Here is a 13,304-nt window from a genome sequence, read left to right as displayed (position 1 = left end):
TGCAGCCACCTCTGGGGCATGCTGTTTCAGCCATTTAATGGCACACAGCATCAGCAGAGAAGCAAAGGAGGATGCCTAACTGAAATTAAACCAGTCACCTAGAAAACTGGGTTTCGCTCCAACTGGAAAATGCATCAAAGATAAGCATAAAACACCCCAGTGATAACCAATCAATGGTACTGGGCCTTTAAATGCAAGGACTGCAATGGAATGAGCACCAGAGCTCCAGTAGCTACAACATGGCCTGCAAAAGTGCCCCTGGACAAAACAGTAACTGCGAGTCCCCTGCAGCATGCTCTGTACTGGCAGACTGAGAGGCCGAGGAAGGCAGGGGGAAGAAGTGGGAAGTTTTACAAGCTGCAAAACAAGCTGGATAGGATCCCTGGTGACTGCTGCTGCCAGCTCTGGGACTGGGGTGGCTGACGGGACGGCTGCAGAAGGCAGCTGTGACTTTGCCACTGCGTGCTTACCTCATAGGCATCCGTCAGTTGTCTCAGGCCTCTCTTCAAGTAGTGGAAATGCTTCTCGCGCTGCAGAACAAATCTGAAAGGCAAACAGAAGAAGAAGAGCGCTCGGAAGCTTCACCCAGCGTTTACTAGTGTATTCGTCTTTTACATCCCAGCCCCTGAGAGCGGGGATGACCTAACATGGTATCCTCTAGGCCACTCGGATACCACACAACAAGCACGACATACACACCAAGAGACAGCAGAACTTCCATGAAACAGAGCAGACTGCAAGTGCCTGTGTCTTTACCACGCAACATGACAAATTGCAGCATGCGGCACTCCACCTTCTTCAGACCTGCTAGGCTGCAATGCATGCTGGGATCTGTAGTTCCTCCATAGCCAAGATCAAGGTAAGAAAGGTTTGATGCAAATTAAGTGCGACTTTCTAGCACCATGCAAGCTGCTAATGCAGCCCTCAGCCGGACACTGTTCAGGCATCCTTAGCCTAGAGAATTCAGGAAAAGAAATTCTGCAGCTACCACGACTGCAGATATTTACAGATTTCCCCGAAGCACTTCTCCAGCAGCACATCAACCAGTTAGTCAGGGCAAAGAGAGAAAGGATCTCACAGGCGGGATTTTAAGGGCAAGAAGAATGGCCTGTGGAATGATTAGCCCCCTATATAGAGTTTACAGGTGCATACTGTTATTGTGGGCACAAATGCTCTTTGCTGTTAAAGCCCTGTGAAGGCTGAGGCAAGGCACCTTCTCGGTCTCACCAGCCCTCAGCTATTTTTAGCCTTGGTGAGATGGGCTTGGGGTAAAACAGTTCCTCTTGGCTGCACAGGGGCAGTCCGCTCCTTCTCTCAGCCAGTCTTTTAGGTCGGTTTCCCTCCCCTATGGGAGGGGATGCAGCCTCCCCTCTTGGTGAGACTCGCCTACTGGCGGCTTGCCTTCCCCCACCTTCTCACCAACAGGGGAGGGTTTAAAAAGGTCTCAGGCAGCCCATAGTTGGAATCAGCTGATCCTAATTGCCCTCAGGTAACTCCCTCTCAGCTGATCCTAATTGATCTCTGGTAACCCCTTCTCAGCTGATCCTAATTGACCTGTGGTCACCCCTCGTCAGTTAATAGGGAGGGGGGCCTTTTACCCTTCTGGGACTGTTTTCTACCCCACCCTTGTAGCTGTCGGTCCTGAGTTTATCGTAAGGCATAACTGCCATCTGCTGAGCAGCGCTTAGGAGAGCAAGCACAAGGTTTGGACTACCATATTTATCAGAGTACTAACAACCTTCTGTTCTCCCAGGAGCCCGTGCAGCTCTCGACCCCCCTCCAGAAGCCAAGCGTAATGCTCACTTGGCTCTTTGCATTACCACTGCCTCCGATGTCAGTTAAAAACCCATTTTCTTGCCTAGACGCTCTCTTACATTCCTCCACAAAAGCTTTCACCAGCTAGGCGGGGCAGGGATCTCACTGCAAAGGGCAGCCAGCATTACCGCGTGCAGCCAATCGAGGCAGTCCCAGTGAGTCGCAAAGTACCAGCTGTGATCCTCTCTGCTAGAATAGATTTGGGAAATTTGACCTCCTCGCAGGAAGAGAACAGGAGAACAACTGATTCGCAACAGAGCTGCCCCTTCTACACAGACTGGAATTTCTTGCTCTACATCTTGTCGAGTCTGGCCCCTGTCTCTCTGTCAGGTCGTTTGTGGTTTTAATCCACCACTTCTCACCCGTCTCTGCTCTCACTGGTTTTAAGTCAAATACATGCAGGGGCTTGGAACTGGTTGTTAACTGAACCACATTATTTGCATGTTCCCACAGAGCTAAAACACAGAAGCATGAGGTACTCATTCCCTTTGGGCCACCAAGGGCCAAAATGACACAGGGATAGATGTACCTAAAGATGCAGACCCGTGCCGAGTGGCCCACCAAAGGGTCGAGGTGCCTAAGGCCCATTGGCTGTCAACGGGAGTTAGCCGTCTAACCTGCTTGGGCATTTTTAGGGATTAGCTTAGGTACCTATCCTTTAAACTCCCAAGCTGCTTTGTAAATCTGGCTCCTAGTATGGAACATAATCCTAACCTGGACCTTTCCCTCAGAGGTCAGGAACAGTTCTTATTTAGAGTGTGAATTCTCTGGAGCAGGGGCTGCTCTGCGTTTGTACAGCCCCCAGCACACCAGGGCCCTGCTCTCAGCTGGGAACTATCAGCCCGTGGGAATTATCGGAGTGAAAATATCATTCGTAACATGGTGGCCACCTGATTTCAGGCATTCAGTCAAGTGCCCCGCATGTGCACGGTAGGAGCAACAATTGCCATAAGTAACAGCGATTCCTCAGAGGCCTCCCATGAGAGGAAACAAAGGTCACCTGAGATCAGGTGCAGCAGGAGCTGGATTTTAGCCAGAGGAGGCTTTGGATGGGGGAAGAGATTAGTTCGCACATGCATGATGACTGGTGCTACTCCATTAGTTCCATACTTTGCTGCTGGATTTGATTTGATCTTGGTTTTAAATTGGGGGGCAGTGGATATGGAGGAGTAAATATGAGGAAGGGGAAGAGGGAGAAAAAAAACAGGAGTAGGGAGTGAGGAAGAGAAGGGAGAAGCGCTGAGAGGAAGAAGGGGTGGGAGGAGGATGGGGCAAAGAGCCAATCAGCAGAGACTAAGGGCATGCAGAATCCAACCTGGAAAAGGCAGCCTGGTTCACCCAGGAAACAGGATGGTGTGATGCTGCAGGTGTTATGCCCATCCCCCACTGTTCCCACCCTTCCAGCATCTGCACGGGGGTGTACTCAGCGCTGTGCGTGCAAATGGAAGCTGGTTCTGCGCAGGGAGGTTATGGGATGGGTGCACCAGGTGGGCAGAGCAGCAGAGCTGTTGGGTTTGAAGATCCAGCGAGTTACCCTTAAAGCTTAGCCCAGGAGGTGGCAAATGTGTTCGGCTAATCCTCTTGCCTCCCAACATGCAGCCAGGCAGCTTGGGTCAAAGTGGAGCAATGCATGATGGGACCTGTAGTTTCTGGATCAATACTAAATGCAGCATCAGGCTGCACTGGAAGCTCCTAGGGGCCACATCTCCGACCCAGCCAGCCAGAACACGTGAGCAAACCAACGTGAGATGGAAAAGCAGAGACAGGGATGTCTGACTCCTGGGCTCTCACTTGATGGGCAAAAAGAGGGTGTCCACTTAACACGACTGACAATCACCACCAAGACAGAGAGTAGCACGTTTGAGGCTGTGCTTTGGCCTAGGTTAAAACCTGGCCAGCGGACACGACTTCCAAATGCACCACACTGCAAAGTTCACCCAAAAATCCCAGGTCAAACACTCCTCCCCTGGTTTCTATTGGGTCTGCTACAGTAACTTACTGTGAGGCGTGGTGGTTCGTCTTGTAAGCGCTGAAGACCTCTTGCACCAAGTCTTCCACTCTGGTCTGCAGGGAGTGACGGTCATGAAGCAGCAGAAAGGAAGGGGCGAGGGGAAGAAAAAGAGATCTTTAGTTTTGAAAAGCAACCTCACCAAGTTTACCTAGCAAGCAGCAATTGTGACTACAGCCCATCCAGCCATGCAGGAGCAGCTCAGTTAAGACCAGCTCAGTTAGGACCAGACAGCAGACTCCAGGACAGAGTTACAGGACTACAACATGAGAAAAGACCACACTGTGCCAGAGCCGCACACAGCTTCTGGCGTTCTGATCCCCTGGCCAGCAAAGAGGCCTGTAGCGTGGCTGGATGGGCATCCCCAGCTGCTTCTCATGTCTGAGCAAGTTCACTCTCACCAACAGAACAGGGCGAGGAAAGCCGGGATCAATATCAACATGTGTTTCCAGTCCATGTGATGGTCTGACCCCAGGACAGCAAGTCAGGAACTCTTCTGTTCTCATCCTGTCTCCAACCCCCTGTGGGGCTGTGGGACATCACTCACCCACTCTGCCTCACTTTCCCTGTGCGTGAAATGGGCTTTGGACACGCTCCAGGAGGTCTAGCAGAGTGCTTAGGCCTTGTCCGCCACAAGCTCGTCCCGGGCTAGTGAATGCGGCATAATCTCTCCCTAGTGTGGATGCAGTTTTGTCAGTATCAAGGTCCTTATACTAGTACAGCTGTTCCCGTACTGGTAGGGGAATGAATTAGCCCCAGCGTAACTGTCCCCATCAGGCGTTGGAGCAGTATGCCTATACTGGTAAAAACAACGATCCCCCTAACCGACATAGTTACAATCGGTACAAAACCCGTGTGCAGACAATGGAAGGAACCGTAGATGTGTTATCATTGGAGAGAGAAAACAACACAGGGGGACGTTCTCCCTGTTAACACCTGGGCACCGCCCTCCGCCAGGACAGCACGCTGAGGCGCGACAAGGCAGACAAGTCAATTTACAGATCACACTTGACTACCAACCACCAAGGGACAGCAGCAAGTCAACCTTCTCCAGTCAACAAGAAAAGCGCCACAAGTCACCAGATCTTTTAAGGGAGAGGCTCAGCAGTAACACCCGGCTGTGAATTACAAACTCACCCTGAGGAAGGTTTTTAAGAGCAGGTGGGACAAACACCTGCAAGGGATGGGCCAGGTTGACTTGCTCCTGCCTCAGCACAGGGCTGGACTAGATGATCTCTCGAGGTCCCTTCCAGGCCTATGTTGCTATGACTCTATGCTCCAAAGACAGACCTTAAAGAATGATTACAGGAAGGGGCTAGGAGTGCCTTAAAAGCATCAGTCTTGTGTATACCATGAATTCCCAATCTCTCGTCTAGGCGGCTGGCCACTCCAAAATCCCTTTCCGCAACAGTAATGAACGTATAGGCCCCAGTCGGACCAATTCTTAAGCACACACCTAACTTGACCCAGTCAGTCTAACTGAGGTCAATAGGGCTGCTCACGTGAGCAGAGGCAGGCATGTGCCTAGCAGCATGCTGAAGCAGGGGCTTGGCCACTGTGCCACTCCGAAGACGCAGTACAACCGCCAGGGTCTTTACTAGAACATCTCTGCTACTTGGTTTTCTGGGCAGTCACTCTTGTCAGTCTTTTCCAATTGGCCAAGAGCTGATAGATGCTCTGTTTCTGAGGTACGAGGGCAGAGATGTCTCGGGTTTCAGAGAGCTAAGAGCCACCCAAATATCACCTCTACAAGCAGCCAATGGAACCATGGCCCAACAGCGCCACATGGTGCCTTCAGTTGCCCTTGCCACTTCTCACGTGAGGCGTAGGGACAGCAGTTGGCTGCGTAACCACAGTCGCTGGTTCTGGAATTCATCAGGTTGCAAACGTACAAAGCTGGATCTGGCAGCAACGGTGCCGTGTTCTGCAAATTTCACCACTCCCTAAAGAAATCAATGGACGCCAATAACTCTCAAAAGGCTTTTCCTCTATCGTGTCAGAACCCCTCCTGATCCGACAGGGTTTATTCAGCTAAGTATATACTAGCTTTGCCTTATCGGAGGCTCCTTTTCAAGGAATCAAAATGTATCTGTAAGCCATCAATCAACCCGACATGATTTTTGTTTGTCCAAGGTGAATTCATGTATCTCCAACAGAGAAACAGCTTATCAGGAAGCTTGAAAAGAAAACTGCTCCTCAGCCAGGCTTCAGTTTAACTGGCCATGAGGAAAAAAACTGCCTTTAAAAACCAGTTCACTTTACTCCGGGACCTCCGATAGCAAAAAGTATGACACTATAATTGGATTGTTATTACATGACACCCCTATAAAGCCGAGTTAAGGCTGTCTGGGTGCCGTATCTATATGTCTCCAGACCTTAACGCCTCATAGGTTCTAAGGTCAGAAGGGACCACCGTGACCATCCAGTCTGACCTCCTGGAGAATGCAGGCCATAGGACTTCCCTGAATTAATCCACGGATTGCTGTGATACTTAAAACGTAGTGTGTTTAGCTCATGTCAGCGATGGGTAATATAACTGAATTTGTTTGAGAAAGTGTTTCTTTAAATGTATACCTTTTATACAGTTACTACAAAAACATCCAATCAATCCACCACAACCATACACAAGTCGTTCCAATGGTTAATTACCCTCACTGCAGCTTATTTCTAGTCTGAATTTCTCTCGCTTCAACTTCCAGCCACTGGATTGTGTTAGACCCTGGATTTCTTTTAAATTAATTCTAAATTTTCTGAGTTTCTAATGCTCGTTTTGGGAGATAATCACAACATCTCTGAGATGTTTCTTACTCTTCAGTTAATAATATATACTCAATTTTAACTCAGTCTGTGATTTTTTTGGTTGGGAATATGAGAGATTGAGACATTTTTACTTTAGGATGGTGTACAGATTAACAGATTCTGGTGCTTCTGGCCTTATTGTATTCATCCAAGCGGTTCTCAACTCGCAGCCCAATTAGCATATAGCTGCAGCCCAGCTGTGTGCTAAAGACCATGTGCCGCGCAGGTCCGGATCACTGGCTGCCTGGCCGCCCAGCACCAAGGGGTCTGGGCTTCCCAGCCAGGCAGCATGTGGTGTGGTGGGAATCACCTGCTGGACCCGCATGGAGGGGTTCGGGGCTGCCGTCCAGCTGGCCCCATAGAGGGTCCGGGGTCAGTATCTGGGCTGCCGTCTGGCTACCCTACCACCCGGCCCCACACAGCAGGGTCCAGGGTCCCTGCCGCCGGGCCCCCCTGCCCAGGGCTCCACTCCTTGCCCCATTTTGTGGAGGGGTCTCTGGGCGGGAGGTTCTGGGCATAGGGGTCTGTGGGGGGCGCGCTGTGGTTCTCAACCTGTGACCCAGGTAACAAATTTGTGCATACGCAGCCCAGAATGATAAACTGGTTGAGAACTACTGATCTAGGCTGACCTCCTGAATGACACGGGCTGCAGAATCTCACCTGCTGATCCCTGCATCCAGCCCAGAATTCCCGGCTGAGGGAGAGCAGAGAGATCTAAATTTAAACATTAACTCGATTTGGTAGTATAACCCCTAGGTCTGTTTTTTGAAGCACACTAACTGTGTGCTCGGCAAAGCCGATGGCAATATCTTTTCATAATGTAACGACCTGGATGTGGCGTGGGTATTCTCTGGATCTGGAAACAATCCTGTTTTTTCTAGTTATACCCGAGACAAAAGGGGTTTTTATTCTGTTGGAAGAGCTGGGAAACTATAAACACAGCTAGTGATGCCGCTCCCTGGAGATGCAAGTCAGAGAGGCCAAGCATTGCGTGAGCCAGAAACACCAAACTCCCCCCTCACCGCTGCAGGGAATCATTTCAGGGCAGGAATGAGGCGGATCTGCGTGTACAAAGCCATGGTGAGAACAGAGGGCTACAAGTCTTCAGGGTTGTCAGGCTGACACCTTCATCAGCACTAAGATTATTTAGTGTTTCTCTTATGGGGGCACTCACAGGCCCCAATCGGGATCAGGGTCTTTCTGCAGTAGGGGCTGGACAGACACAAAGAAAGTCACAATCCCTGCTCCAAAGAGCTTCCATGCTAACTAGACAACCCAGACAAAACAGAAACAGACAGTAAGCTCTTTGAGGCAGGAACTGTCTTCTCATTCTGTGTTTGCACAGCGCCTAGCACTATGGGTCCTGGGCCACAGCTGGTGCTCCTAGGTGCTACCCTCATATCCCTAATAAGTAACAATCACAAGCAAGATGCCAAGAGATTTTTTTTTCCTCCTAAAGTAGCTTCCACGCCCTTTCTCCATCCAGCTGATCCTGAAGGCCCTCCCTTTCCGCTCCGTACACCTCAAAGAAAGCAAGACAGGCTCACCGCAGGGAGGACAGAAAATTAGCTAACGCTCTCTAATTAAAACAACTAAAGAATCCTCTGTTTCTAGGAAAATGCGAATGCAGGACACGTCTCATAAAGCATCACTTTCAGCTGAGGCGTTCGGTAAACCCTTCCTAACAAAAGAGGGGAAAGAAACATGAATCGACTGACTCAGACACCACAAAGCTCTAAGAAAAGGGTCATGACAGGCGCATTCTTGAGCCACGTGCGTGCTTCACAAATAGCGAGAAAACGATCACGAGCTCTCCCCTCCTAAGAGCGCTGGCCTTGCCTAGCGTAGGAGGAATTTGCACTCATCTACCCCAACCCAGGAACACAAATATATTGTGGGCAGCATTTGCCTGCTCTACGATATTGGAGACTCTCCAGAAAACACTATGTGGTAAAACCCCGATTTACTCTGGTAAACGTCTGGTCAATATGTTCACCAGGGCTGCACCAGCCCCGGAGCTTTGCTCTTCCCCATCCCGGGAGCTGCACCGTTTATATGTCGTATCCACCTGTTGTCGCTCATGTTACACTTAGACCACAAAGTCTTTGGGGCAGGGACCATCGGCGTTCTCTCCATACAGCACCTAGCACAGGGCGGGTCCCGGCCCACAATTGGGGTCTCGACACCCCAGCAACACAGACAACAGAGCACAGCTTCAGTTGTGCAGGACTCAGGAACTCTTCCAGAACTGGAGCTCCTTCCCTCTAACATTAAGGCAGCGTGTCCTGGGGAGCCAGTGAGTTCTCTATGCTAGAGCTGGGGAAAGCCTCACCTCCCCAAAACCTTGCTTTAGTAAATGGCTCCAGTGTCCCTCTCCACCATCAGAAATCCAGCCTCTACTGACGCTGAACATAGAAGTCCTGTCCCTAGTACTATTTGTATTTGTGTTTAGATCATTCTAAAGGATCCCAAAGCTCTTTAGATGCTATACACACGCACAGAACACCCCTAAAACGCAGCCACTTTGCGGCTGGACAGCAGCATGCTGCACAACTGAGCCAGAAGGGGCAATCTGAGCCTCCGACCCTGGATCTGCAACATCCTCCACTAGGGGTAGCACCAGCAGGAGTGACAGTGAAAACCAGTGCTTCTTAACCAGGTGTACGTGTATCCCGGGGGTACGCAGAGGTCTTCCAGGGGGTATATGAACTCATCTAGATAGTAGCCTAGTTTTACAACTACATAAAAAGCAGGCTACATAAAAAGCACTAGCCAAGTCAGTGCAAAGTAACATTTCATACAGACAACGACTTGTTCATACTGCTCTATATACTCTACACGGAAATGTAAGTACAATATTTATATTCCAATTGCTTTTTTTTATAATTATATGGTAAAAATAAGAAAGTCAGCGATTTTTCAGCAATTTTTCAATTTCACAGCATGGCTGTGACACTTTTGTGTTTTTTTGTCTGATTTTGTAAGCAAGTAGTTTTTAAGAGAGGTAAAACTTGGGGATACCAAGACAAATCAGACTCCTGAAAGGGGTACAGAAGTCTGGAAAGGTTGAGAGCCACTGGTTTAAACAAGGCACTGGCAGCTGCCCGTATTTAAATTCAACATTTTGTAGGCATGCCCCGAGCAGCGTTAGACCACACTAGTGGTGACCTGAGGCTTGCACGTATGGTGCGTGGTCACAAACCACAGGGAGGGCCAGTGCCTGACTACAAACTCAGTGAAGAGCCTCAGCATGAGCAGGGTATTCACGGGAATACCCCACTGAGATCTGGGCCCAGGAATAAGTGCCTAGACACCAATATGGAACACTTCCATTATACACAGTCTGGCCGCCAGGAAAAAAAAACAAATAACCCCTTAATAACTAGTCAGAAAAATGATACTGTGGAAAGGGGTTGTAGCATTAAGTGAACTGCCGGCCATAGCGAACACCAGCAGCAGGTCTCTCACAGATAAGAATCCAGGATCCAGAAGCATTTTCATGCCTGCTGGTCCTGCCCTGGGGGATGAACTCCAGAAATTCAAAGGCATAGCACGATCCAATGGCTGGAAGTTGAAGCTAGCCATATCCAGACTGGAAATAAGGTGTAAATGTTTAACCATGAGAGTAATGAACCACTGGTACAATTTACTAAGCCTTTGGTGGATTCTCCATCACTCATCATTTTTAAATCAAGACTGGATGTTTTTCTCAAAGCTCTGCTCTAGGAATTATTGGGGGAAGTTCTCTGGCCTGTGTTAGACAGGAGATCAGACTACAGTGGCTCCTTCTGGCCTTGGAATCTATTAAATCTGGATCAGCACCAATGTCCCCCCATCCGGGAAGCCATTTCAGATGCTGAGGCATAGGCGCCGACCCTGTAGGTGCTCAGCAGCTCAAGCACCCCTGGAGAAAAAATACCGGGTGCTCAGCACCCATGGGACTGGCCAGGGCTGCTGTTCTGGTGACCCTGGCTGCCAATCAGGTCTTCAGCAGGTGGTCCTGCCCACCCCATCAGCTGTTGAGAAGGGCTGCCCCACCACTTGTTCCCCTCTGCCCCCTACCCCGCAACTGCCCTTAAGGCAGGAGGGGGAAGAAAGGAGATCGCGCAGATAGGAGACATAGGCAGCATCCATCATCATTCCAGAGGCCTAGCAGGCGAGACAGACCTCCAGGGAGGGCAAACACTGGGGGCAGTTCTGGATGGATTTAGTAGTGGTTTTGTATCCCATACTTCAGAATGCCAGGGCCACACCGACCTATTGGGGCTCAGCATACATCTCCATTTGTCAGTGTCTTTTTCCTGTTGAACACACCCACACGGCTATTTCTCCCTCCCCATCAGGTCTCTGACTTGACAGAGGTGCCACAGACAGAAGGGGAGAGGGACAAAATGTTCTCATCTTTGCCACCACCAGAGAGAACTTCCTGTTTCCAGCACAGATGTGCCAGGTTTGAGTCTCGCAATTAATGCAAAAAGCTCAGCAAATACTGTCCCTGCGACTAGGGCGCACACATTCACAGCACAGCCAGCCAGCATGGGCACCCGAATCTCTCCAGAGCCTAATCAGCTACACTCTGTGCAAAGAACCCTACCCCTTCATTTAAAGAGACAACAGCCAACTGGTCCCGATTCTGAAAGCTATTAATGGACCAAAGCCCAGCTGCATTAGATACTGCATCTCCACCTCTGGAGCACTTCTCCGGAGCAATGCAGAGCCTAAAGCCCCGGGCGAAGTGTGTGAGAGCCTATAAGAGACTGAAATAAAGCACTCGAAGGGATCTGGCTGCAGAACAAACTTCCAGCAGAGATTAAACGAATCCAAAGCCTGGGCAGCTTTAGGAAATGCCACCACATCTCCTTTAATACAGCTCTTCCGCCAGAAACAGAATGCCTGTTAGTACAACAAACCTACCCAAGGAGAGCGTCCCATGGCCGGAGAAGGGAGACGTGTGGAAGACTCAAAGTCCACTAGGGACCTTGCAATGCCAATCTAATGAATGTGGGAGGGGCCCAGACACTGTGGTGACGGGCACCAGTACAAAACCCTAAAACGGATGCATCTTTTTGGGAACTTTCCTCCACTCTGACCCAACACTCCAGCCCACGCTTATAGCTGCCTGCTGAAACGGTCCCTGGGCGGGGAGATAGGGACACTGAAATCAGAACTTCGCCGGGACTTCGTCTATCACCTCGGTCTCTAGCACCAGCTGGGACTCTTCATCTGCCTGTTTTAAGAGCCTCCTTCCTCCCCGCCACTCACAGCCTTTGCTCTCTTCGCTCCCCTCGCTTTGGCCGGCAGAGCCTGGCAGCCAGGGGGCCCTTTCCGGCTCTCAGGCCTGCGCAGGGGGACTCCCGCCGCTCCCCAGGGCAGCCCGTTCCCGGGGCCCCTTAAACCACCGCCACCAACACGTGTGTCTGATCCCGGCCCGGCCCGGCGGCACGACGCTGGGCGCGCCCCCGCTGCAGGGGTGAGAGCGCCCACAAGCCGGGCGGGGGGGGCGGAAACTGAGGCACGGGGAAAGGAAGGGATTTGCCCAAGATCACCCAGCAGGGCAGCAGCAAGGCCGGACTGGCTCCTTGTTATAAACTCCCCCATCCCTGCCAGTAGCAGGGCACTGATCTCCGTTAACCTAGACCCGGCCCCGCCCCAACCCGGCCCGCGCGGGGCACGCCGGGAGCCGTAGCCCCGGCCCCACCTGCTCGGCCGAGGTGAGGGTCCGCACCCCGTCGTCCCGCAGACGCTCCCGGCCGGGCTCGGGGCCCGGCGGGGGCCTGGAGGCGGCCGCCATGCTCCGCGGCGAAGGGAGAGGCGGGGAGCCCGACGGCGGCTCGGCGGGGACAGAAAGGCTCGGGCCGGGCTCGTTCCACTCGGCGGCTCCCCCGCGCGGCCGCCGGACGCCGGTGCAGGCGGCCGAGGGCAGCGCCCAGGTGGGGCCCCTCCCCGCTGGCGGCCTGCGCGGCGCCGCCTGGGCTCCCCCTACCGGCCCTGGCCGGGACTGCAGCGCTGCCTGCCCCCGCCAGTCGGCTCCTGGCGCGCGCGTGGGCAGCTGCTGCCCGTCCCCTGGCGTGTGCTCCGTGTGCAGCCCCACCCAGCGTGTCCCCTTCCCACGTGAGCCCCTACCGTCCCCTTCCCGGGTGTTCCCCCCTGGCAAGTCTTCTGCATGTGCCTAGCATATCCCCCTTCCTCGCGGTGTGCCCCAATGCGTCCCCTTCCCACGTGTGCCCTTAGCATGTCCACTGTATGCTCCTGGCATATTGCCAGCATGCCCCACTCCCACGTGTGCCCCTAGCGTGTCCCCTTCCCACGTGTGCTCCTAGCATGTCCCCTGCATGCCCCTAGCATGTCCCCTTCTCACATGTGTCTCTCACCCCTACATGTGTCACCCTTCACATGTGCCCCTAGCGTGCCCTGTGCCCCAGGTGCCCTTAGCATGTCTCCTGCGTACCTGTATTGTGCCCACTCACACATGTGTTGCTGCCATGCCTGCCCTCCTGGATGCCCCAGTGTTTCGGCCACATGCCCCTGGTGCAGCTGTCTCCACTGGGTCCGTAGCATGCCCCCCGTGTGCCCCTTGTTCCTCGAATACCCCTCAATGCCAATGGCAAGGGGGTTACAGGAATGTCGTGACTCTGATGTGTACATTCTAGGTCACCAAAGAGTGTCATGGGAGGTCTTAAAT

The 13,304-nt window shown here is 52.1% G+C and overlaps 1 protein-coding gene across 1 annotated transcript in view; it reads right to left on the bottom strand.

Moving 5' to 3' along the window:
* Positions 1 to 12,465, bottom strand: part of FNTB (farnesyltransferase, CAAX box, subunit beta) — a 32,377-nt gene extending 19,912 nt beyond the window's left edge. Inside the window, exons 1-3 of the mRNA XM_077820759.1 lie at positions 12,321 to 12,465; positions 3,815 to 3,879; positions 471 to 543 (exon numbers count right to left, since the gene is read on the bottom strand). Coding sequence (XP_077676885.1) covers positions 471 to 543; positions 3,815 to 3,879; positions 12,321 to 12,413 — 231 coding nt within the window. The 5' untranslated portion in view covers positions 12,414 to 12,465. The remainder of the gene's footprint in view (positions 1 to 470; positions 544 to 3,814; positions 3,880 to 12,320) is intronic.
* Positions 12,466 to 13,304: the final 839 nt, after the last annotated feature.

The sequence above is a fragment of the Eretmochelys imbricata genome, chromosome 6, assembly GCF_965152235.1.
Source record: "Eretmochelys imbricata isolate rEreImb1 chromosome 6, rEreImb1.hap1, whole genome shotgun sequence".
NCBI classification, from domain to species: domain Eukaryota; kingdom Metazoa; phylum Chordata; order Testudines; family Cheloniidae; genus Eretmochelys; species Eretmochelys imbricata.
This window is presented reverse-complemented; position numbering and strand designations above follow the sequence as displayed.